The following is a 24,205-nucleotide window of genomic DNA, read 5'->3' as shown; positions in this document are numbered from 1 at the left end:
CTATTCCGAATGTGGTATTCAGGAGTATACGGGGATTCCGAATTTTTTCCCCCCGTATACTTCCGAATCTGTGTAAAACCGAATTTTTTTTTTGCACATCCCTAGTTAGCATCTGGTAATTTTTAACCAATATCTTGGTTAAGCTCACCAAGGGTTAGGGCAGATCTAAGTGCAACATATTAGAGAGATTCAGAAATATTAGCTTATTTTTAAAATGTGATTTCCCTGCTTCCCAAACAATCTTATACAGACTGTATGTACTATCATTCTGCATTGTGGGGCCAGAAAAAAGTTTGATTTATCTGATAAATGAAATCTCAACCCACCTAAAATGGTTTTAGCCTTGGGTGCTTTGGAACAGCTCCTCTCTCCCATACCACTTACTGGATTTGCATGAGGTGAGTGGAACAAGAATAAGAGTTCCTTTTGCTTCCAGCCTCATTGGTTGTACAAGTAACTTCAGCTGGCTTCTGTTATTTCTCCCCATCTTGTTCTGAAATAAGTGATGTCGTGTTCACAGTATCAAGTCATAGGTGCATCTCTAGGCTGTTTTGTTTCGAGAATTAAGGCCTGTGGTTTTGGTTTTGCACAGAAACTTTACTGGGAGTCCTATTCTGGGCTCCTCTTCTTTTTTTGACAGGTTCAGCTTTCTGTATCCTGCTAACTAGTAGCTAAGTGGCAGGAGGGTACCAGCTGCTGAAATGCCATCACAGGATATCATACAGAAATGATAGCACCTATGTGTTGACGTGAGCTGGACTGGGGGACCTTTGCAAGCCTGATTGGCTCATAGTCCTCATGTACCTCTAGACAGAGCTAGCTCAGGGGAGCTGCATTAGTGTCATTGGCTGAAGCAGAGCAGTATTGGAGGGCCGTATTTGCTGGGGGTGTCCCAAGTAATGAAAGAACTAATCTTAACTGCAAATAACAACTCTCCTTCCGGACCACTGATGCTTTTTAAATGTTTGAAATTTTAGCTACCTAACAACAGAATCCATCTATTTCAATACTTTTCATAGGTATGGCAGCACATAATTCCTGCCCAATGAAGGGTGCTTTTTTTAAAAAAATCACTTCTTGCTGCATATCTGAGTTAGAAGGAATTTCCATGTGAATATTTCTGCTAAGAAATTGTTTAGCGTTTTCATGTGAACATGAAACCTCAGGCTTAAAAAATCCTAATGCAATTTCTCCTTTCCCCCCCAATCCCTCCGTAGAAAGAGTCATCAAGGGGGAGGCACAGGGGGAAGGAAGATATCAAAATTACAAAGGAGAGGACTCCAGAAAGTGAAGAAGAAAATCCAGATTGGGAGACAAATAGGGATGGTACGTGGAATTAATTGGAGTCTTCATACATAATAGTATTTTATGTGCTGCTAGGTAGACTGTTACCAGAGGCGGAACTTCAGAATAATGAATGGAGCTGAAAGTTGTGTTCTGTCTGCAGGAGCACTGTGTAGAATGCAGCCTAATTAGTCCGTACATATTCTGAATGTTAATTATTTTTAATATATGGCTTTTATATTTGTCTGTAAGGAACTAGTTTAAAATCTCTTATATTGTCCATTTCCAAAATCTCTGTTGGGAAGTAAATCTGTTCTGCAGTTAACGTGCAGGAAAGAGAGACAGAACATTCATGTACAAAAATGTACTGTTTTCATAGCTCCAAGTTCTGAAATATGGAACCATTAGTAGAAATACTTAAAAGAACTGAGGCATGGACTTTAATTACATCAATGCAGCTGCATAAAGACCAAAACAGTGTTATAACCACCAGTACAGTTTTTGAAATAAACTGAGACAGGTTTGCCCCAGGGCCCTTTGCCTATTTATGAATCCTATTGGGAATTAAAACAGTATTTATTGTTTGTAGCCTTTTCTCAGCTTTCTTTGGGAACATCAAAGGGCTCACCTAAGACCTGAAATATAACAGTGGGAGATAATTCACATATCCACTTTTATCCTTTAAAAAAAAAGTTTCTAAGCTTTATTGAATACCAAAAAAATGATTTAACAATGCCAATACACACGTGGTATGCGGAAAAAATAATACCCATAAAAAGAGGATAATCATAGAAAACATAAAGAGGAAATACATTATACAACAATTGCATGTATCTCTGAACCATAATGGATACTATATTTAGCAGGCAAAAATTAGTAAATGGGATTAATTGCTTCCAAAAAAGTCGAATATTGGTCATTCTTTGCAAGAAACTCTAGGAAGGGGAACCATACAGCCACAAAATTAGGATCATATGAATCAGAATCATTTTGTATCAGGGACTCAATTATTTTGTCTAGTATGCACATTTCATAAATCTTAGAAAGCCAATTTGAAATAGATAATGAAACTGTAATTTTCCAGTTCACCACTATTTCTAGTCTGGCAGCGATGCAGAATTTTTCCAAAAGTTCATAATTGGTAAGGTTGAGTGATTCGAATGTCCACATATTTGAAACAAAATATTCAAACTGAAGAGGAATGTTGATTTGAAGAATCTCCCTTATATGATATTGAATCATTTTCCAAAAACATTGTATGTGAATACACCCCCGCCAGCAATGAAATCCACTTTTATTCTTAAAGAAATCATGAGAGTTATAGTAAACTGAAAGCTAGCCCCAAGAGTAAAGACTAGTCATTGAACTTTACATTTAAGATGAAATTTGAACCGAAGTTTCCCCTAAGCCTGAGTCCCTATAGCACATGCAAAACTTGTCGGCTGGCACAGTAGTGATAATTTTGTGCTGCATATAAATTGATTAGATAACGCAATTAGGAAGTTTATATAAATAGATTTGCAAACTTATTGGACCTAAAATACCTGTGCACAGTTGACTGCATTCAGCCAAAATCTCAGTAATATGAAAAAAAAGCTAAATAATTATAGTCTGGATAATCATCTGAGCTCCTTTGAAGTAAGGAAACTTCCTAAGTTTTAATGTTTAACTTTACAGAATTTCCTCTTAGTCTGTTCTGAAAAATTTCAGATGCTCTTGATGCAAGTGCATACTGTTAAGTATTTCTATGGGGTTTGTGGTACTCTGCTGACTGAATTAATTTTTTTAATGCTATGAATAGCTTTTCATGATGATAATTCCAGAATGGAAGCCATTCTAGTCTCTTATAGCAAAAATAAACAGGAGCTCAGTGATCCCTTACTGGCTAACAAATTTTATTCTCGCATAAGCTTTTATGGGCTAAAACCTACTTCTTCGCATCCAAAGCTGTTTATATTTGTTTATATAACCACTTTCCCCCTTAAGTAGCCTTTATGAACAGAAAACTGCTGACCTCTAGAGACTTAACAGAATTTTATTCCACCATATATAGTGGGCTGTAGTTCATGAAAATCTGTCCTGGAATAAAATTTTGCTAGTCTGTAAGATGGCAAAGTGGCATCTTAACATTTAACAAAAATTTCACTCAGGGATAGGTTTTCATAGGCTACTGCTCCCTTTTTGTGATAGAATAAAATTCTGTTGATTTTCTTTTCCTAAGGGTTTTGAAGGGGGAGGTGCCGTAGGCTAGAACGTGCTGTCAGCTGCGATTTTTCTCCTCACTATCTCCTCATCCTTCTGTGAGTGTCCTGTCATTTTTCTGTCCCAGCTACTCATTATGCACATCTGTGTTATTAGCCCGACTGTCCTTTATCGAGCAGAAGATGCTGCTTCCAGTGGCGGAGCAGAGAGCCCAAGGAACTTTTATCTTTTCCCCTGTCCACCTCATTCAAATGCAGATGTATAGGTACACAGACATCCCAGTTGTTTGCTTGCATTTGCATGTAACAGGTTCCTCAGGCTTTTTCCGTCCCTGCATAAGTCTATCCTTTTTTAAGGTTTGCACTAATGTTAAACACAAAGCACACTGACTCTCTAATATCCCAGTGATGGCGATCATGTAGTTAAGTGTGTTCACATAGAGACTGTCAGAGATGATACTTCATTGACTGCATGTTGTTTCTTTCCTTTGTAAATTAAGATTCTGATAATGGAGATGTTAACTATGATTATGACCATGAGCTTTCTTTGGAAATGAAGCGCCAGAAGATCCAGAGGGAGTTAATGAAGCTTGAAGAAGAAAACATGGAGAAAAGGGAAGAAATCGTCATTAAAAAAGAGGTTGGTATCTTCAAAAGAGATGCAGCTTGGAATGCTAAGATAGCTGCATCTAACCACATACTGTAATTATTAATTTTGATATCTATACCCCACTTTTCTCCTCAGTTAGGACCAAAAAAGGCTTGAAGGTGGTTAGGTGGAGGTTGACTAGACTATGAGAGAGAGAGAGTGACCAGCCCAAGGTCACCCAGTGAGCTTCCATGGGTAGAGTGGGGATTTGAGCCTGAACAATACCTTTGAGATTTTTCATCCATGTTGAGGCAGCACAATTATGACTTTATTTTATTTTGCAAATTCACACTGCATTTTAGCAAAGCAGGAGTCAAGTTGCACCCTTATTAATTTTGATATTTATACAGTCTAATTTGGCCACTTCTTTGAAATTTAAGATAGGGCAAGAACATTTTAGAAGAAAGCAGAATCTTATCCTTGGTTGGTCTCAATTTAGTAGCCAAGCGAATAATTAATCTTCAGTTGAGACCACATTGCTTTATGTATGGCTTCTCTTGAGGCCCAATGCATCTCCCATTTTGAGAAAGAGTCACTGAGTTTTTTTTCCCCTCCAGACCATCCAGCTTTGCTTTTACACCTGACAGTTTTGCCTTCGTTTAGGTCTCCTAACAATATTATTGGCATAGGGAAATTCTTTGGCTTCGTAGATCAAGACAAATCAGGTGATTCCTTGATTGGCATTTGCAAACATATTAAAGCCTGATGATATGAAGCATATTAATATTTCCATCCCTATAGAGATGGGTAATTGCATAGGTGTCATCCTAATTTTCTTGCCTTTACTTTCAGCATGGGGCAAGTCATTAGGGCTAGCCAAGCAGATAAAGACTTGAAATGAAGAGAAATTGTAAATCTTTACTTTGGCAAATTAAAAAAGTTGCAGGGAAAGTTAGTTGACACTTGGCTTTTGAAAAACTAGTGTGATCTCTATGTGCACTGCAATGAAAAACAATGTTTATAATACAGTTGATATTTTAACTTGTTTAAGATTTCTCCAGAAGCAGTTAGATCTAAAGTATCATCCTCACCTTCGCCAAGAAAATCTAGTAAATCTCCAAAACTAAGGTCAAGTCCCAAATCTTCTACATCTACCACTAAGAGGGAGAAGAAGACTTCTACAGTGTCTTCACCTCTCTTGGAACAACAGAGGTTGGTATATAAGCAAGTGTTATAGTCAAACTGTGTATTGTATCTTGCAAGAGGTTTTTTGTGGTTGTGTCTGAATAGCTGAACCATGGTCACAGTTGGCTGTAAACCAGAGCAATGTGTCATTCTCCACAAAATGAAGTTTCCATAACTATGTCTGCACCAATCAAACTGTGGTTAAGGAGGATTTCCCATTTCTGTAGCCTCCCTGTTCGCAAGGTTACAAGCAGTCCCTCATTACCTTGGTGAGCTAAACTACAATTTCAGTGTATTGTTGGCATCTTAACCAAGATAAGACCTCATACCATGATTGTTGCTCACCATTGATTTAATATAGAAGTCAGTTCCAGAGCTGTGTACGTTGTTACATTCCTATTTCATAGTTAGTGCTAATGAATATGCTTTCTCTTGAACATATAGAATTAAAATTTGTCCAGATTTTGAATTTGACAAGTGACTTGACACTTGCCTTTTCTTTTGCTTGATCTATTGTAGGGCCAAGGCACACAAAAGACAAGTTGCAAAGGCATCTTTGCTGCAGAATTTCTCCTAGTGCTAGTTGTGTGCACTTGACTTAGAGTGCAATCCTATAAAGAGTTGCTTCACTGAAGTCTGTAGGCTTAGACTAGGGTAGTTCTTCAAAGGTCTGCACTGGGCAAGCTCCTGGGAGACTTGGACAAGTGTAAAAGCCCATGTTGTCCATTGCTTGTGCCTGAGCAGCTGCCCATGTTACAGTAATAGCACACTCTCTGCCCTTTCTTGCTGTGTGTATTCTAACCAACCAGTATGCATCCTGAGTATGAGAATGGAGAGAGTAGCAGCACAGGGCTTCCTCGGTCCTGTATCTTGCTCCTAGGGTTCTTGTGCAAAGTATAATCCAATCCCCAATTATGGGGTGCGTATGTGCAAGTATCTAGCTTTCTTTGTTCATCTAGTCCAGGGTTGGGGTACCTTTTTTCTGCCAAGGGCCATTTGGATATTTATATCATCATTTGCGAGCCATACAAAATTATCAACTTAAAAAACAGTGTTCCGCCAAGGGAAAACAATTCAGGCTGGCAAAATCAATGCAAATAGTTGTTTTTCTATTTGAAGTCATGTGGGGTGAGCCTAATTTGGCTCACCCCCTCCTGCGCCTTCCGCTCTAGGCAAATGCCTAAGTCCAGGGCTTTTTTGTTGAAAAAGCTCAGCAGGAACTCATTAGCTTATTAGACCATATCCCCTAATATTAGCATATTAGGTCACATACTCATTAGCATATTAGGCCACACCATTTGGGATAATCAAGTGCAAATCGAACTGGGGGTAGTTGGCTCCCACCCCTCCCTCCCTTCATGCGGAAACTGCAGCTGCTCCCAGCAACCTTTAAAGGCATCCGCATACCCCAGCAGCAGTCCTTCACAATGACTATGGATGTTTCTTGAATGGATAAACCATCTCTGATTTAATGAAAAGAAAATAACAATTTATCATTAAAGTGTAGCCTTGAATGGCTGAGGATACTACAATTAGTAGAACTATTAAGAACAGATTTACATATGCAGGATTGATACTTTTATGTCCTTCACAGTAATAGCTGCAGATATTGGATTTATACTCATATTACAGATGAGAGATCTTTCTGTACGGAAGGACAGAAGAAAATTTTACTCTTTTAGCATTCTGGTGGTTGTCATAGGGCATGTATTCAATTGCTTACATGCTCCAAACAACATACATTTTATTTATATAAACTGTGATAAGGCTCAACTAACTCTGTGCCCACCCCTTTCCCCTCCCTGCCTCAACCCTCATTAGAACTTCAGGATCCCCATTCTGATTTTTCAGAGATGTCTGTTTTTCCTTCCCAGCAGTTTGAAGCTTTGTATGTTTGCTGGCTGATTTGTGTCCCTTCCTGAGCATAGGCAGCAGACTAGTTCTTGGAGGAGCTGAAGTTTCTGTTCATATTGAAAGTGAGACTCTAGCTTCCAGGGCTGTGATTCATAGTGGCAGCAAATATTTAGGCTGATTAAAGCAGGTCAGTGGTCAGGAATTGCTGGATGGGTTCCCTGACTTTCCCATGGAGACAGCTAATCCAGTTATCCTGCTGCAAAAGTAATACTGGGCAAGCTTTTTTAATGTACTTTGCTGCAGAGATTATCCCAGTAGTAAATTGATACTTGGGAACAGTCCTTCCAGTAAGCCAGCCATTATGCAGAGGAAGATGCAGGAGGTCTCTGTGTGGCAGCCATATGGTGAGCCATATGGTTTAAATGGCCATGGTAGTCTTCAGATGAGAGCACAATGTAAATCTTTGCTACCTTTTGAAGCTGTTGATAGCATGGCTGTAATGGTTAGGAGTAGTTAGGATAATTGCTCAGATAGTGTTGTACATACAAATTGATTTAACCCTTGATGTATGTGTGCATTTTTAGGAGTTCAAAAAACAACCACAGCAAAAAGAAGGGGCCTCGTACGCCGAGTCCACCTCCACCTGTTCAGGACGAGATGTCACGAAGCAAAAAACACAAAGAAAAACATAAAGTTAAAGAACGGTTAGAAGAGAAGCCAAGAGAGGTAAAAGAGAGAGGCCGTGAATTTGAAAGACACAAAGAAAAAAAAGAGAAGCAAAGGTAATTGCAGTATGTTCAGCATGGTTTCATTTTGTTTAGTGTGTCCGATTCTGCTAAATTTGTAATTTAAAGACCACTAGACAACATTTTGGGGCTCTATGTCCAACTTTTCCACCCTCCGTTAAGGTCACTGAGGTGTGTGATTTTCATGCTGCAATTTGTGGGATTTTCTGTATTCATTTTTCCCCCATGTTATTTCATGTGCTTCACATATCTATAGAGAGGAAAAAAACGTTAAGTAAGATAACGGGTGTCTGAGAAAGCTCTTAAACACAGATTTGTTCTTATCTAGCTTTGTTAATAGTTCAATTTGAATTAAGTTCTGAAAATGAAAGAAACTTTTAAAACCCAAATTTATCTTAAGAATAAGTTTTGCCAGAAGGGTCAGAGGATGTGAATACTGCATATAGTTCACTGAATGCTTTCAAACTATGATATTGATGTTTTGAACACACTGGTTGTAAAGCAGCAGTATAATGATAGTATTTTTACACTACTTGTACAAACCAAGTGCTGTACAAAAGTTAAAAGGCAATTAATCCTATTGACTACTTATAGTGTATTATGGACAAATACATGTAAGTGAAGCACAAACTTGGCTATTAATGCTGATATTGCTTCTGATCCTTGGGCAGCTTATTGTTATTGCATTTCTGTTATGTATATTCCTTAGAGACACCTCGGAAAGTTCTCATAGGCAAAGACGGTCACCTAGTCCAGAAGAACATTCTGGTAGTAATTCTTCTCCTTCAAGAGAATATTCTCCTACCACAAGGAGAAGGCAAACCTCTTGGGCTCCAGCTAAGTCCAGCAGCCATAAGCATTCTTTCTCACCATCTTGCAGGTAGAATAATTATTTATTATATACACCCTCTTATGGATAGAAGTCATTATTTACTCGGATTTCAGAATTGTTATGAGAAGATCTGACTGGAAGTTACTACTAAGAGGGGCAAATAGAAAATGCCCCCTATTATATATTGGTTTGTCCTTTCCATGCTTTTTTATTCTTGCTAAACATTTTTATTTCCCAGTGCACAAATATAGACACATTGGCATGCTGTAATGCCCACCCGACAGCAGAAATGGCAGGCCAGTATTTAAAAATATCGGATCTTCATTGTGGTCTCTGTGCCTCGCATCCATGGGAATAAGGTGCCTGTGCTGACTCTGATCAGTAAACTTGCAAGCTCAGCAGAAAAGGATTTTTGCATCCTTCCCCCATGCCATGCGCAGGAACTTTTACCAAGCGTGCTCACAATAGGGGCTGGGCACAGACATCCCGCCAGTTTTCTTCTGACTGCTGCACTGGTAGGGACTGGGAGGCGGTGGAGACTAGGTTGCCGGCAAAGGTCATATTGGTGCCAGCAAGTGGGGTAGTGCTGCAACCCAACTCAAACTTTCATCTCCTTCTGGTGTCAGAGGAGGTGGGCCAGGTCTACAGAGTGCCTTCCCAAGTCGAGCCTCCTGTTGCAGGGAGGAGTAGGAGGGGTGTGCGAGGGAAAGAAGCTTGCCACCTTCCATCCAGTGCGTACTAGGCCTCATGGCAATCACAGCTGTAGTACTGACCTTTGCAAAACTCTGTATGAGGACCCTCCAACTGTGATTCCTCAGGCACTTCAAGCCCTTGTCACTCTCAACTGATGAAACTTTGCATGCCACCCCACATCCTCACTTCCCTATCCTGGTGGGAACACAGACCCAGTCTAGCCAACGGAGCCCTGTTTCAACTCTCCTCCCCCATGGAGACCTAACCGTGAAAGGGAAAGTGGTATTGATTCTCACAGACAGCACTTCTGCTGTAAGCTACATAAACCATCAAGGGAGCATGGTGTCCAGAAAGGTCTGTGGTCTGGTGATGGACTTAGGGACCTGGTGCATAGAACAGGGAATCTTCCTCATTTTCACTCATCTCCCACGGGTGCAGAATATCCAAGCAGATCTCCTCAGCAGAGAAGGAGCAGTAATGCACAAATGAGATATCAATTGGATTTACCTGCAGCTTGTATGCCAGGAATGGGGTCAACTTCCCATAGATGCCTTCGCCACAAGAGTGAGCCGAAAGTGTCCAGGCTTCTACTGCATAGGGGGCACAGACCCATTGTCCCTGGGAGATGACCTTAATTCCTATTTCTGTTTCCTCCACTTCCCCTTATCATTAGTCATCAACAAATGAATGAGAGAAGAACCAAATGGCATACTGATAACCCCCTAGTGGCCATGACAACCTTGGTTCCCTATAATATTTCATCTTAAGGGAATATGCACCGTTTCCCACCAGCCATGGACCTTCTCCCACAAGAGAGTCAGGTTCTGTTTCCCAGTGTTCCACACTGAAAACCAATAGCCTGGTGGAGTGCCTTGGATCCTTCCCTGAATGGGTGAGAGAAGTGATGATCAACAGCAGGAAACCTTCAACCAGGAAGCCTATATATGACAAAAATCCTTAACCTTTATTTATTTATTTATTTGGCTTGTATTCCACTCTCCCTCGCAAATGGTTTCAGGGTGGGTCGTAACATAGATAAAAGCAATAAAACAATTTCTCGAAACCATAACAATAAGGATCCTGAGTAAAAAACAGATGGTAGGCCAGCAGTAATCAATTGTGCTGAACATTAGGCTGGCATTCCCATTACAACTGCCCTCTACACCATAGACCATTTTGAAGGCAGTTTGGGCAGGAAGGACCTAAAGGGATGGATGGACACTGCCAATTAGCCAAAAGCCTAGAGGAACAGCTCTGTTTTACAGGACCTGCAAAACTGTAATAAATCCCAGAGGGCCCTAATCTCAATCGGAAGCATGTTCACCCAGACTGGGACCAGGATGAAGAAGGCCCTGGCCCTAATTGAGGCCAGGCAAGCAAATTTTGGGCCATGGACTGCCAGCCAAAGTTGCTGTGCTGAGCATAAAGCTCTCTGGGGCCCATATGGGGAGAGACAGCCCACAGATATGTTGGTCTCTGACTGTATAGGGCCTTAAAGGTTAACACCAACACCATGAACCAGGTCCAGTACTCAATTGATAGCCAATGTAATTGATGCAGCACCTGCTGAATGCACACCTGCATAGATGTCACAGTCAGAAGGCACGCCACTGCATTTTGCACCAGCTGGAGTTTCCAGGTCAGATTCAAGGGCAGCCCCGTGTAGAGTGAGTTCCTATGATCTAATCTGGAAGTGACCGTTGCATGGATCATTGTAGCCAAGTCCCAGGGGGAGAGATAGGGATCTAGTTGCCAAACCAGTTGTAGATGGTAGAAGGCTGTTTTGGCAGCTTTAGTGACCTAGGCCGTGACACCTCTGTACAGGGATATCAGGGATGCTGTGACACCTTGAAACAAGGCAGGCCTCCCTGTGATTTTTGACTATCTACTCTTGCTGATCCTGTCATGAGCCATTCCTCACTTCGAGTCTCTCTTGCAGCCTTATTGGCGTACCACTAAAGAAGTGATAGTTACTCAGTTTTTGCCCATCCTGACACCAAGAGGTTCCTGAAGGGACTATTGTGCATTCACCCATCAGTAAAAACTCCAGTTCCTGCTTGGGACTTGCCTTTAGTCCTCCAAAGCAATACAGAAACCCTTTGAGCCCATGGCACCATGCAGCCTTCAGTTCTTGGCATTAAAAATAGCATTTTTGGTCACCATCACATTGGCCAGGTGTGTGGGCGAACTCATAGTGTCAGACACTGGAAAGTTACCATGATATAATATGATGCTTGGTTTAAACCTTGATGAACTGCTTAGCTTAACTGACTCCATTTTCTAACCTATGTTATTAACCTCAAGGATAAACCTTGCATATCAAAGTAGAAGCATAGTTGCTACTAACACTGGTGTGCATTCCTGTCCCTGATACTAACAAAGGCAACATCCCTTTATAGATAAGGTGCCTCCAGGAATGCCGGCTCGACCATCCCTGTGAAAATGGGAACCACAAAGAGATATGAGAAAGCAACCGTGTGAAATGTATCACTTCATAGTGGGAATGTAGATTTGCTTTGAAGCCTTTGATGTACAAGTGTTTAAAGTATCTATGCACCTAGGGAAAAGTATCAGTTCCAATCTTGCTGCGCTCAGAAACTATGAACTATCAAATAAAGCCTTAACATTGTAACAAATGGAGTCTGGTTAATTTGAAATTCCATTGTCTGACATTTTGGAACTGATCCAGTACGGGTTGATCCGAACCGGCAACTTTTAAGCTGAATGGCTGCCAAATTTCCGGATAACGGAGAACTCATCGAACCTGTGGAGGAGCCGAAGACCCCCCCCCCCCCGGAGTCAGCGCTACCCGACGGAAAGGGGGGTCCCCGCTGCACTTCCAGATGCTTCTCATCACCCCGCAGAAGTGGAAACCCCACACCTCAACCACCGTCATGGATGAGGCGGCGGGCCGGTACGAAAACATATACGCTAGACCGGATACCGGCGGGGACGGTGTCCCGAGAAAAGAGGACGCCGAGGACTGGTGAGGGGGCGGCCTGGATCGAGACGATGGCAGAGCCCCGAGGGGGGAAGAAAGCATCGAACAATTGAGAGACGAGATGCGGAACTGGGTGAAGGAGATCCGGAACGAGATCCAAGCCAACACGGTGCACATCGCCCGAGAGGTGCAACGGCAGCTAGACCAGATGCGAGAGTGGCCGCGGCCCGCGCCTGACCCGCCGGCGCCCCAACCCGATTTGCCGGCGCCCCAACCCGACCTGCCGGTGCCGCAACCCGACCTGCCGGCGCCGCAACCCGACCTACCGGCGCCGCAACCCGACCTGCCAGCGCCGCAGCCCGACCTGCCAGCACCGCAGCCCGATCAGCCGGTAGTCCCACCGGGCAGACCAGCGGAACTGCCAGCGCCTCCGGCAGTCCCGGGCCCGATTGCTCCACCGATCCTGGCAGCACCACCAGCATGGCCAATTGGGCCGTTTGCCGCCCAACCACTAATGCCAGGACCTTGAGGTGGAGGCAGAGGCCGGGGGCTAGACATCACTTTCAATGGCAACCAGGAGGAGGTGGAGCAACAACTACATGCACTATTGGGGGGAACACTTTCCCCGATGAACCCAGCAGGGTGGACTATCTAGGGTTGAAACTGAAAGGAGCAGCCAGGCGATGGTACGTGAGCTTGTACGAAAGCCGGGCCCCTGAGTTAACGAACGTGGAAGGCTTCCTGCAGGCGATGCTACATCAGTATGGGGACCCCCTCCAAGAAGTGAGGGCCCTCACAGCCCTGCGTGACCTGCAACAGGGATCAAGGTTGGTGAGGGAATACACAGCCGACTTCAGAGCCCACTGCGCTAAAGTCCGAGGCTGAAATGAGAGGATGAGGATCGAGGCGTACCAGCGGGGTCTCAACGCGAGCCTCCTGGATCGGGCATTCCACCAGGCACACCCGACCACCCTGGTGGAGTGGATACAGCTAGTGGAAGAGGTCGAGACCAACATGAGACACATCGCCCTCCAACAACAGCAGCAACAGGGGGCAAAGGGGGGACGTGAGGCTCGGCTGGGGGCTAAAGCCGAACCAAAGAAAGCACCGGCTCAGGGAGGGGCCCCCAAACCCACGTCTGGGCGGAAGTGCTTCTGATGTGGCGACCCGGGGCACCTAGCCGCCAACTGCCCGGAGAAGCCTCGAGCCCCCCCCCCCCCGACCCCAAAGCCGACTGCTGTGGGGCCGAAGAAGACGCCAGGAAAACCTAAAGAACCCAGTCGGGGCAGCGCCGCCACGTCATTGGCGCTTGACGAGGATGCTATAATTATCGACGACTCGGGCGAAGAGTCGTGGGAGCCAGAGACGGTGGGAAACAAGAGCGACCTGCACTGAAGGGTGCCGGACGGCAGGTCGTGGATTTGACGGCACCACTACAGGTGAGAATAACTGGGGCCCTCCTTTTTGTACCAGTGACATTGTTGAACGCAAAACTGAAACGGTTCATGCATGCCCGAGCCTTAGTCAACTCAGGCTGCACCCGCGAAATCATAACCCCAAGACTAGTAGATGCACTGGGGTTATCCAGGACTCTCCTCCCCCACCTGATCCAATTCGAGCAAATGGACGGGACCGCTATGAGGGGAGAACCATGCACAGGGGAGACCCAAGGGTTGGCGGTGGGAATAAAAGAACACTGGGAGGTGGAAGTTTTCATCATTGCCCCCTCTTCTTTGTTTGATGTAGTGCTGGGGGTGGGCTGGTTGGCCCGACATCAGCTGGACATACAATGGGGGAGCAAACGATAGACTTTACTGTCCGACGGTGCACCCACCACCATTGGCAGGGACAATGGGGGCCAACTCCACCCCCCAAGAATGAAAAGATGTGTGTGTCGGTGGAAGAGGTACAATCAATCCCAAAGGAGTATCGAGACCTGCGCAAGGTGTTTAGCGAGGAGGAGGCGAATGAGTTACCGCCCCATCGAGATACCGACTGCACAATCGAGCTGATCCCGGGGCAGGAACTACCAAAAGCAAAGCTGTACTCGATGGGGTGGGCAGAAAAGGCAGAGTTTCGCAAGTTCATTGACAAAAACTTAAAACGGGGGTTCATTAGGCTGGCCACCACCCCACACGCTGCCCCGGTCATCTTCCGGAAGAAAAAGGACGGGAGTCTCAGGCTTTGCACCAGTTTCCGCGGGATAAATGGGATTTTGATGTCCAACGCCTACCTCATCCCATTGTTCAAAGACTTGTTAAGCACGGTGCCTGAGGGGTACATTTTCACAAAATTGGACCTGAGGGACGCCTATTTCCAAGTCAGGATCAAGGAGGGAGACGAATGGAAAATGGCATTCAACATGCCCATGGGGCAGTTCGAGTATTTAGTAATGCCGTTTGGACTACAAGGGGCTCCTGGGGTCTTTATGAACTTTATAAACGAAGTGCTCAGGGAATACCTGTACAAGGGGGTGGTGGTGTACCTGGATGACATCATTATCTACTCGAAAGATCTAGCCTCCCACGTGCCACTAGTCAGAAAAGTGCTCTCTACCCGGTATCAGCACAAACTATGCGAAACTGTCCAAATGAATTCCACCAAACGGAATTAGACTACCTAGGGTTCCGGGTGTCCGGGAAGGGATTGGCGATGGACCCAGCCAAAATACAAGCAGTGCTAGACTGGAAAGCTCTGAGAACACGTAGACAGCTCCAATTTTTCCTCAGGTTCGCTAATTTCCATAGGGGGTTCATTCAGGGGTTCACCCAAGTAATGTTGCCCCTAACAGACTTGCTAAAGACTATAGGGAAGGGGCCGGAAGCCCAGAAGCCCGGGGCCTGGCTGCCGTGGACGCCTAAGTGCCAAGCGGCGTTCGCTTGGCAATTAAGAGACTGAACTCAAGAGACTGTTCACTAGCAAACCAGTGCTCGCCCACCCTGATGAACTAAAGCCCTTCATGGTCCAGTGTGACGCTTCCTATGTAGCTGTCGGAGCCATATTGATGCAGAGCGACGATGAGGGGAGATTGAGACCTTGCGCGTATATTTCCCGAAAGTTCTCACATGAGCAGTACAACTGGTCAGTCTGGGATAAAGAGGCATTCGCAGTAACATACGCCTTAAAGACTTGGAGGTCCTGGTTAGAAGGGGCGAGAGTACCATTTGAAATATGGACTGACCACAGAAACCTAGAAGCACTCACGGGACGGAGGAAATTAACAGCTAAACAAATTCGGTGGGCCAGATTTTTTGTGAAATTTGACTTTGTCCTCTGGCACATTCCCGGCTCAAAGAATTTCTTGGCAGATGCCCTCTCTCGCTTACCGTAACTTGAGAGCCAAAGAGAGGAGATCATAGACTCTATCATTCCTCCCTCCACAGTCACTGGGGGAGTGACCACCAGTTCCGGGAAAAATCGGGGCAGTCGGAGCCTTGGGGGGGCAGCCGGCTAATCAAAGAGACTGAAAAGGAGGGAGAGGGGAGGCCAGAAGGAATCGTTAAAGGAGATTTTGACAAAAAACACTCCCTGGAGTGGGACTTCAAAATGGGGGAGAGCGTGTTCCTGTCTACTAAAAACCTGTCTTTGCCACAAACGTGTAGAAAATTGGCATACGAATTTCTGGGACTGTTCAAAATAAAACGGGTGATAAACAAAGTAACTGTAGAGTTGGAACTTCCTAAAATGTTTAGTAAAATTCACCCTGTTTTCCATTGCAGTCTGCTTCGGAAAGACCCTGGAATTACGTCATGGCACCCCCGCCCTCCAGAGCCCACACCTATTCAAGCGAAGGGTCAGAGTCACCATGAGATGCAGGAGGTGCTGGACTCTAGAATAAAAAGGGGGATACTGTACTATCTAGTCCGCTGCAAATACTTCCCCCCAAGCTGCGATGAATGGGTCAAGTCATCAGACCTGCGGGCCCCCTTTCTTCTCAAGAAGTTTTACCTACTGCACCCAGACAAACTCCGAGCAAGAGCTTAGGGGGGGCACTATGTCAGACACTGGAAAGTTACCATGATATAATATGATGTTTGGTTTAAACTGTGATGAACTGCTTAGCTTAACTGACTCAATTTTCTAACCTATGTTATTAACCTCAAGGATAAACCTTGCATATCAAAGTAGAAGCATAGTTGCTACTAACACTGGTGTGAATTCCTGTCCCTGATACTTACAAAGGCAACATCCCTTTGAAGATAAGGTGCCTCCGGGAATGCCAGCTTGGCCATCCCTGTGAGAATGGGAACCACAAAGAGATATGAGAAAGCAACCGTGTGAAATGTATCACTTCATAGTGGGAATGTAAATTTGCTTTGAAGCCTTTGATGTACAATGTCAGAACTTGAAGAACTTCAAACGAAACTCATTACTTTGTTGCAAAAGTGTAAGACATTTATTGAGAACTGTGTTTAGGGAAAGCACAAGTTGACTCTGATAACGGGCTCAGCGATTGATACATTCTTTATGCAGTTGTAACAGAAACAATAAAACCATTTCTCACACTCCGGGAAACAGTTGTCTGTTTCCAGGGTCCCTTATCTCCATGGAGGAGGAAGGAGCCCTGCTGTGATGCCCTGGCAGGCTAGCTTCAAAGGACACCTGCAGATGTTTTCCAGAGGCTATCTGTCACCCTTCAGTGGTTACAGTTTGTTTGAAATGCAAAGCATTTAGTTAGTAGGCCTAGCTACAAGGACGTGGGATTAGTAGGCAGTTACAATATGGAGTCAGTTAGGCTAACATTACCAAGCTCAGTATACATAACAGATACAAGTTCTGACATACAAGTGTTTAAAGTATCTATGCACCTAGGGAAAAGTATCAGTTCCAATCTTGCTGCGCTCAGAAACTATGAACTATCAAATAAAGCCTTAACATTGGAACAAATGGAGTCTGGTTAATTTGACATTCCATTGTCTGACACATAGCACTTTTACATGACTCTCATATTTACGAATCCACAAGGAATGGGTCTCATTGGTACCGAATTTCAGCTTTTTACCTAAGGTGATGTTGGGATTCCAGTTCCATGCTGACATCACACTGCTGGATTCCTTCCCAGATCCTGAAAATGACATAGAGAGACACTTCAATTCTTTGGACATCAAGAAGGCAATACTATTTTACCTCGGTAGAACAAAGAGCGTCCGTAAGGATGCTCAGCTCTTCATTTCCTATACTGGACACAAGATGAGTCATAAGATGCCTGCACAACAACTGTCATCAAATGATTAAACAATAGATCATCAGATGATTAAACTGTGTTACCTCCTAGCCAAATATCCTCTACTGGGACCCATCAGAGCGCACGCTATGAGGACATTGGTTATGTCCACCACTTTTCTTAAAGGAATCCCTCTAGAAGACATCTGTAAAGTGGCCACACTCACCACATGCGTCAAGCACTAGATGTCTATGCACAATGAATAGCAATGGTGGGATGATCTATCTTCCTGCAACAAGTAGCTGCCAGCACCCTTCTCCAGGTAGGCCAGAGCTTTCTACTTTCCCATGGGTGTGATGCACAGAGACCACAGCAAAGATAAACAGTTTGCTTACCTGTAACTTATGATCTTTTAGTGGTCATCTGTGCATTCGCACCACCCACCCAGCCTTCTCTGCTGCAGGCCCTCTCATCATGAAATACAGGGGCTGCACAGTGGTCAGAAGGAAGTGGCTTGATGTCCATGCCCCACCTTTGTGAGCATAGAATCATAGAGTTGGAAGGGACATCCAGGTAATCTAGTCAAGCAATGCAGGAAATTCACAGGATCATCATTACTGTCAGATTGCCATCTAGCTGTTTAAAAACCTCCAGGGAAGGAGAGCCCATCGTCTTCCAAGGAAGCCTGTTCACTGAGGAACTGCTCTGTCAGGAAGTTCTTCCTAATGTTGAGCTGGAAACTCTTCTGATTTAATTTCAACCCATTAGTTCTGGTGCTACCTTCTGGGGCAGCAGAAAACAATTCTACATCATCCTCAATATAACAGCCCTTCTTGTACTTGAAGATGGTGACCATGTAATCTCTCAGCTGCCTCCTCTCCAGGCTGAACATACCCAGCTCCTTCAACCTTTCTTCATAGGACTTGGTCTCCAGACTTCTCACCATCTTCGTCACGCCCCTTTGGACCCATTCCAGCTTGTCTATATCCTTCTTAAAATGTGGTGCCCCAAACTGAACACAATACTCCAGGTGACGTCTTACCAGAGCAGAGTAAAGTGATACCGTCACTTTGCGTGCTCTGAACACTATACTTCTGTTTATACAGCCTAAAATTGCATTTGCCTTTTTAGCCACTGCATCACACTACTGAGTATATGTCCACTAAGACCCCTAAACCCTTTTTACACAGACTACTGCCAAGCTAAGGCTCCCCCATCCTATAACCATGCATGGGATTTTTCCTACCTAAATGCAGAACTTTACATTTATCCCTGTTAAAATTCATTTTATTGGCTTTAGCCTAGTTTTCCAGCATGTGTGAATAGGAATTCCTGCGCATGGCACAGGGGATGGGCGTGAAAATTCTTTTCTGCTGAGCTTGCAATATTACCAATTGGAGTTGGCCCAGGCGCCTTTTTCCTATGGGTGTGAATGCACAGATGACCACTTGAAGATCATCAGTTACAGGTAAGCAACTTGTTTTTATTAATCAGCTATGTAAATAAGATACAAATTAGGTAATTATTTCATGTAATGTTATACTGCTCTCTGTACAATAAACTGAGATAGAAATATATCATCTCTTAGATAAAAAATTTAGATTAAATGTCTGACATTCAAAGGATGTGTTTTCTTTTAAATGGCTCATTACAAAAGTTAACAATGACATTGTAATGTTTCTTTCAGTAGCTTTTTTAATAAGGGAGAACATTTCTCTTAAAGTCAGCGGATGGAGTTTTTGGCTAATAAGCATTTTGGCCACTGTATGACACAGAGTATTGGACTGGAGGTGCCATTGGCCTGATCCAACATGGCTTCTCTTATGTTCTTATGTTCACCCTTGGGGAGAATGATTGAGGGAGTGATCTGCCCACATGCACCAGGAAGGGCTCAGTATGGGACAGGGCCCCAAGTTTTATAGCTTTCTTGGTTGAATCCATTTTATTAAGAGTGGAAAGCAGGCTACAGAATGTGTCTTTCTTGCTTCTCAGGATGCCCTCTGAGGTTTGATGGGAAGGAGAGGGATTCTGCCCTCCATCCTGGATCATAGTATCCAGGATGAAAGTATATTATGGAAGCTGAACACTATATAAGAATGCATACTTGTTTTGTATTTAGATCACAGTGACATTACCTAACATGTGAAATGATTGTCAGAGAACTGCCGTAACAAACTTTCTGATGCTACAACATTATTATTTTGGTTGCTGCAGATATTAGGCAGACAGTTATGACATAACAGCTTGGATCCAACAGTAATTCCTGAGGACAGGAGGGAATTCCGTTTATGGAACATTACTTCCTTGCTTTTCCTTCCCCTCCTGCAGTTCAGAATGTCCTCCCAAATGGAATTGCAGCAGGACAGGGGAGCCTAAGAAACAGCTGTAAGATTTGCTAGTAACACTTTTCTTTCACAAAGATAGATGAAGCTTTATTAGTAATTTGTTACAAGTATTCTCTCCCCTGCTGGGGCATTGCCAGGAAAAACGAATGCCAAGCAAGCTGTTCTAAAATAGCCCCACGCTCTCTCTCTCACCCCCGCCCCATACCCAGCATTCTAGTTAAAGTAATAAAACAAATCATTCTTTAAGCTAATCAAAACTCTACATAGTTCAAAGAGGGAAGGTGTTATCAGAAAGCCATGGCCAGATGGCACATGTGAGAGGAGTTAACATGTGAGTGTTTCCAGATCATGAGCAATGCACATAGGAATGCATTTCACGTTGTAACTGAGTTCTCCCAAGGATGAGAGCTATCTCCCAGATGGTCAGACTTGAAGAAGAGCAAGCAGGAGAAGGAATAGGCAAAGGGAAGGGGGAAAGGAACAAGGAAAAAGAAACGGATGAAAACCTTAGCAAGCAATATACTTCAAGAATTAACTCTAGGAATATAACAAAGGTGTACTTTTCAGTTTGTAATAGTAATTGTGGAAATTCACCTCAGGATCAACCCCTGATTTTATTATCAGATGAAATGGTCTGTGTAAAACTCAGAACAGTTCATATGATGAAATTTGAATTTCTGCTTCTGCAGGTCTTCTTCACCCCCAACTCAGCGTCATTCTCCCATCTCTTCAAGGCATCACTCTTCCTCGTCTCAGTCGGGATCTTCTGTTCAGAGGCACTCCCCTTCCCCACGTCACAAAAGATCTCCTTCCCCTTCTTACAATAGGACAGCTTCCCCACCTGTGGGACGGTCTTCCTCTCCTTATCCCCACCGCACTTCACCTTCCCCTCAGCAAAAACAGACCTCTTCAAGACATCGTTCGCCTGGCAGAGAGAGAAGTCGGCATGATCGTGAACGGATTTCACAGTCACATGATCGACGCCATGAAAGGAGGGATGGTATAATAAACTCATTTCAGAGCATATCTATATGTGCAGACAATAACATAGTTTTTAAAGTTACTAGTGAGTCAGCTGCTCTTTCTCCCGCAAGACTTTAAACTCAAACCTGAACTTGCTGGCAGAGGAGGGCCAGTTTGGTGTAGTGGTTAAGTGCATGGACTCTTATCTGGGAGAACCGGGTTTGATTCCCCACTCCTCCACTTGCACCTGCTGGAATGGCCTTGTGTCAGCCATAGCTCTGGCAGAGGTTGTCCTTGAAAGGGCAGCTGCTGTGAGAGCCCTCTCAGCCCTACCCACCTCACAGGATGTCTGTTTTGGGGGGGGGGGGAAGATATAGATTTTAATCCGCTCTGAGTCTCTGATTCAGAGAGAAGCGCGGGGTATAAATCTGCAGTTCTTCTTCAGTCTGCCTTTATAGTTGTTGTTTTTTTAAGAAGAAGATGATGATGATATTGGATTTATATCCCGCCCTCCACTCCAAAGAGTCTCAGAGTGGCTCACAATTTCCTTTACCTTCCTCATCCACAGCAGACACCCTGTGAGGTGGGTGGGGCTGGAGAGGGCTCTTACAGCAGCTGCCCTTTCAAGGACAACCTCTGCCAGAGCTATGGCTGACCCAGGGCCATTCCAGCAGGAGCAAGTGGAGGAGTGGGGAATCAAACCCAGTTCTCCCAGATAAGAGTCCGCACACTTAACCACTACACCAAACTGGCTCCTCTTCCCAAAACGAGTGGGAAGAGTCAAGACAGAAATGTCTAACAAATATCAGCATACATGTAAATTATAGATACCAGACTCCACTTTTAAAGTTTTAATTTGCTTTTTCCCCTGTAGTCTGTTATTCATAGTTTTCATTGTACTACAGATGATTCATAACAGAGTTGAATATGTAACTGAAGGTGCATTAAATTCATTTTCAGACACAAGAGGGAAAAGGGGAAGAGAGAGAGACAACCGAGATGATCGAGACTATGACCAAGAACAGAGCACTCCCAGAGACCATAGAGATGATAGAGAATCTCGTGATGGGCGGGACCGAAGGGAAACCAGAGAGAATAGAGACCGTAGAGACCTAAGAGAATCCCGAGATGCTCGGGACTCACGGGACACGCGGGACTGTAGCAGAGATAATAAAGAAAGCCGTGACCAGAGAGACCTGCGTTCCACACGAGATACACATGACTACAGAGACAGAGAGTGTCGAGAGACCCATAAGAAGGAAGAGCAATATCAGGAAGAAACACGTAGCTATGGAAGAACCCATAGCAGAGAAGAGAGTTCTCGTACTGAAACAAGGACAGAATCCAGAAGTGAAACCAGAAATGAAACCAGAAGTACCGGCAGAAGTAGAGGGAGAGGCCCTGAATTATCAGACAAGGGTACAGTAGATGAAATTTGTCGTTTCATGATTCTGTGCTAAAATGCTGCTATGTCAGTTCAATATCAGAACCTCAATTTCTTAATATCAGTGCTTAAATGCTGCTTTATGTGGTATGTGTGGTATTGGAACCTTCATTCCTTAATTTCGTATCCTCCTTTCCCCCACTAAACTACCATGCACGTCCAGAATACTGTTTAATGCATATTTAAGCATAGGTTCCAAACAGGCATGAAATGTTTGTATGGAGCCGGTGGGTAATAAAGACAAAAAAAAAGTCTGCTATCTGCTTGTTTGCTGCCTTTCTTGTTGCAGTTTGAAAGTTGTTTAGTATCTTGTCCGAACTGTCCTGTGGGTGGTTCATTTTCAGCCAGACCAATCATTTTCAGTCAGACTAATCATCAGGCAGACTAATGAATCTGCAAACACTTACTTGTTTTGGTGTTGCAGATCTCTGTTTTTTAGTATGCCGTGGTCTAGATTTTGTGGCTGATTGGGGCGGGGGGGGGGGCTGTGAGGGGTTGTGCGTTTCTGATTAGGCGTTGGACCTAATCAGGTTCTGGTTCTTTTAGACAGCATTTACCATATCCAGGGCTTTTTTTGTAGCAGAAACTCTTTTGCATATTAGGCCACACACCCTTGATGAAGCCAATCCTCCTGGAGCTTACAGTAGGCCCTGTACTGAGGGCCCTAGCCCTTTAAGCTCCAGGAGGATTGGCTACATCAGGGGTGTATGGCATAATATGCAAAGGAGTTCCTTCTACAAAAAAAGCCCTGGCCATATGTATCCATGTTATGATGAATGTTTCACACTGCAGACATGTTTATTAAAATTATTTATCAGTATCTAGCCACCAAAATAAGTACTGGAACAATAACACTACTCAGCTTTTTTAAAAACAGTTAAAGCTTTAGATGGTGCTGGGCTATTTTTCAGTTTGTGCTGGGTTTTCTCATTAAAATTGCTGTTAAATTGTGACAGTAGATTTTATGTGCTTTCTATATGTCTGTTTACATTAGGCAGTCGAGGAACAAGGGGGTCTCAGGTGGATAGCCACACCACTAGTAGCAGCTACCACGACAGCTGGGAATCGCGGAGCAGTTATACTGACAGGGATCGTTATGAAAACCGAGAACATGCAAGAGATTCTTCCTTTGAGAGAAGACATGGTGAAAGGGATAAGCGTGACAACAGAGAGAGAGGTATGCATTGTTTGGTAATTGCTGGTTCAGGAATGTGCACCTACCACCTCTTTAATGCATGTCTTCCAAGAACAGGGCAGTTTCATTGAAGGTAACAAGGGTAGTACCAATTGTTGTGCACAAGAGCAAAATCTGTTGCCAGTAAAGGCACCACGATTGTTAAATCCTTTATTCAATATTTTAACTGCAGAATTCTTGTTAAGACCAATCTGATTTTAATCAAAAGCAAGTGGAATTTTTAATCATTCTGTCACAGCAGCAAGCTGAGTGTTCTGTTTTATTAAAACTGTGAAATAGTCCTTGAAACATTCTTGCTCCTGATCTGGGAACTGCGAGAATAGTCTTTGAACTATCATTTCTCCTGATCTGGAGGGTTATTTTGTGTATTGAATAAGGGAAGTTGAAACAAAGAAGTACTTGCTCATTGATCTTTGGATTGTCAAAAGATTCTCTGTGCCTCTGTATTGAAACTCTGGAAAAATCCATTCTCTTGTGACTTTTATGCATGATTTAAATGGTAGGGTTGACCATTTAACTGGTCAGACTAAATTTGGTAAGGTGGTGGTGAATTACTTCTTAAAAACTTTAACTTTATTAGAACAAAAATACATTTTTGCTACTTATTCTGATTGCAAAGAGATTTGTTAATTGTTGTGAAAAAATGCAGTTAACTTTATTCAAAAATTGCAATGAGTTATAATTTTTAACTGTTAAGTGAGCTTTTTGTATGTGTGAATAATTCACTCAACAGTTCTTCTCTTTGGCTTTTATCTTGGAGTACTTGAAC

General features: G+C 43.7%; 1 protein-coding gene across 4 annotated transcripts in view; it reads left to right on the top strand.

Moving 5' to 3' along the window:
* Positions 1 to 24,205, top strand: part of ZC3H13 (zinc finger CCCH-type containing 13) — an 81,599-nt gene that overhangs the window by 32,422 nt on the left and 24,972 nt on the right. For 3 of the 4 annotated variants that reach the window (XM_060233052.1, XM_060233044.1, XM_060233067.1), the window contains 8 exons: positions 1,218 to 1,326; positions 3,986 to 4,125; positions 5,126 to 5,286; positions 7,698 to 7,895; positions 8,569 to 8,739; positions 20,524 to 20,834; positions 21,758 to 22,216; positions 23,236 to 23,418. In XM_060233052.1, the coding sequence (XP_060089035.1) occupies positions 1,218 to 1,326; positions 3,986 to 4,125; positions 5,126 to 5,286; positions 7,698 to 7,895; positions 8,569 to 8,739; positions 20,524 to 20,834; positions 21,758 to 22,216; positions 23,236 to 23,418 (1,732 nt within the window). The remainder of the gene's footprint in view (positions 1 to 1,217; positions 1,327 to 3,985; positions 4,126 to 5,125; positions 5,287 to 7,697; positions 7,896 to 8,568; positions 8,740 to 20,523; positions 20,835 to 21,757; positions 22,217 to 23,235; positions 23,419 to 24,205) is intronic. The other variant, XM_060233060.1, reaches the window with a different exon arrangement.

This window comes from Heteronotia binoei, chromosome 1 (genome assembly GCF_032191835.1).
Source record: "Heteronotia binoei isolate CCM8104 ecotype False Entrance Well chromosome 1, APGP_CSIRO_Hbin_v1, whole genome shotgun sequence".
NCBI classification, from domain to species: Eukaryota; Metazoa; Chordata; class Lepidosauria; order Squamata; family Gekkonidae; genus Heteronotia; species Heteronotia binoei.
Note: the sequence above shows the minus strand (reverse complement) of the source record. Positions and strands in the feature narration are given on the sequence as shown.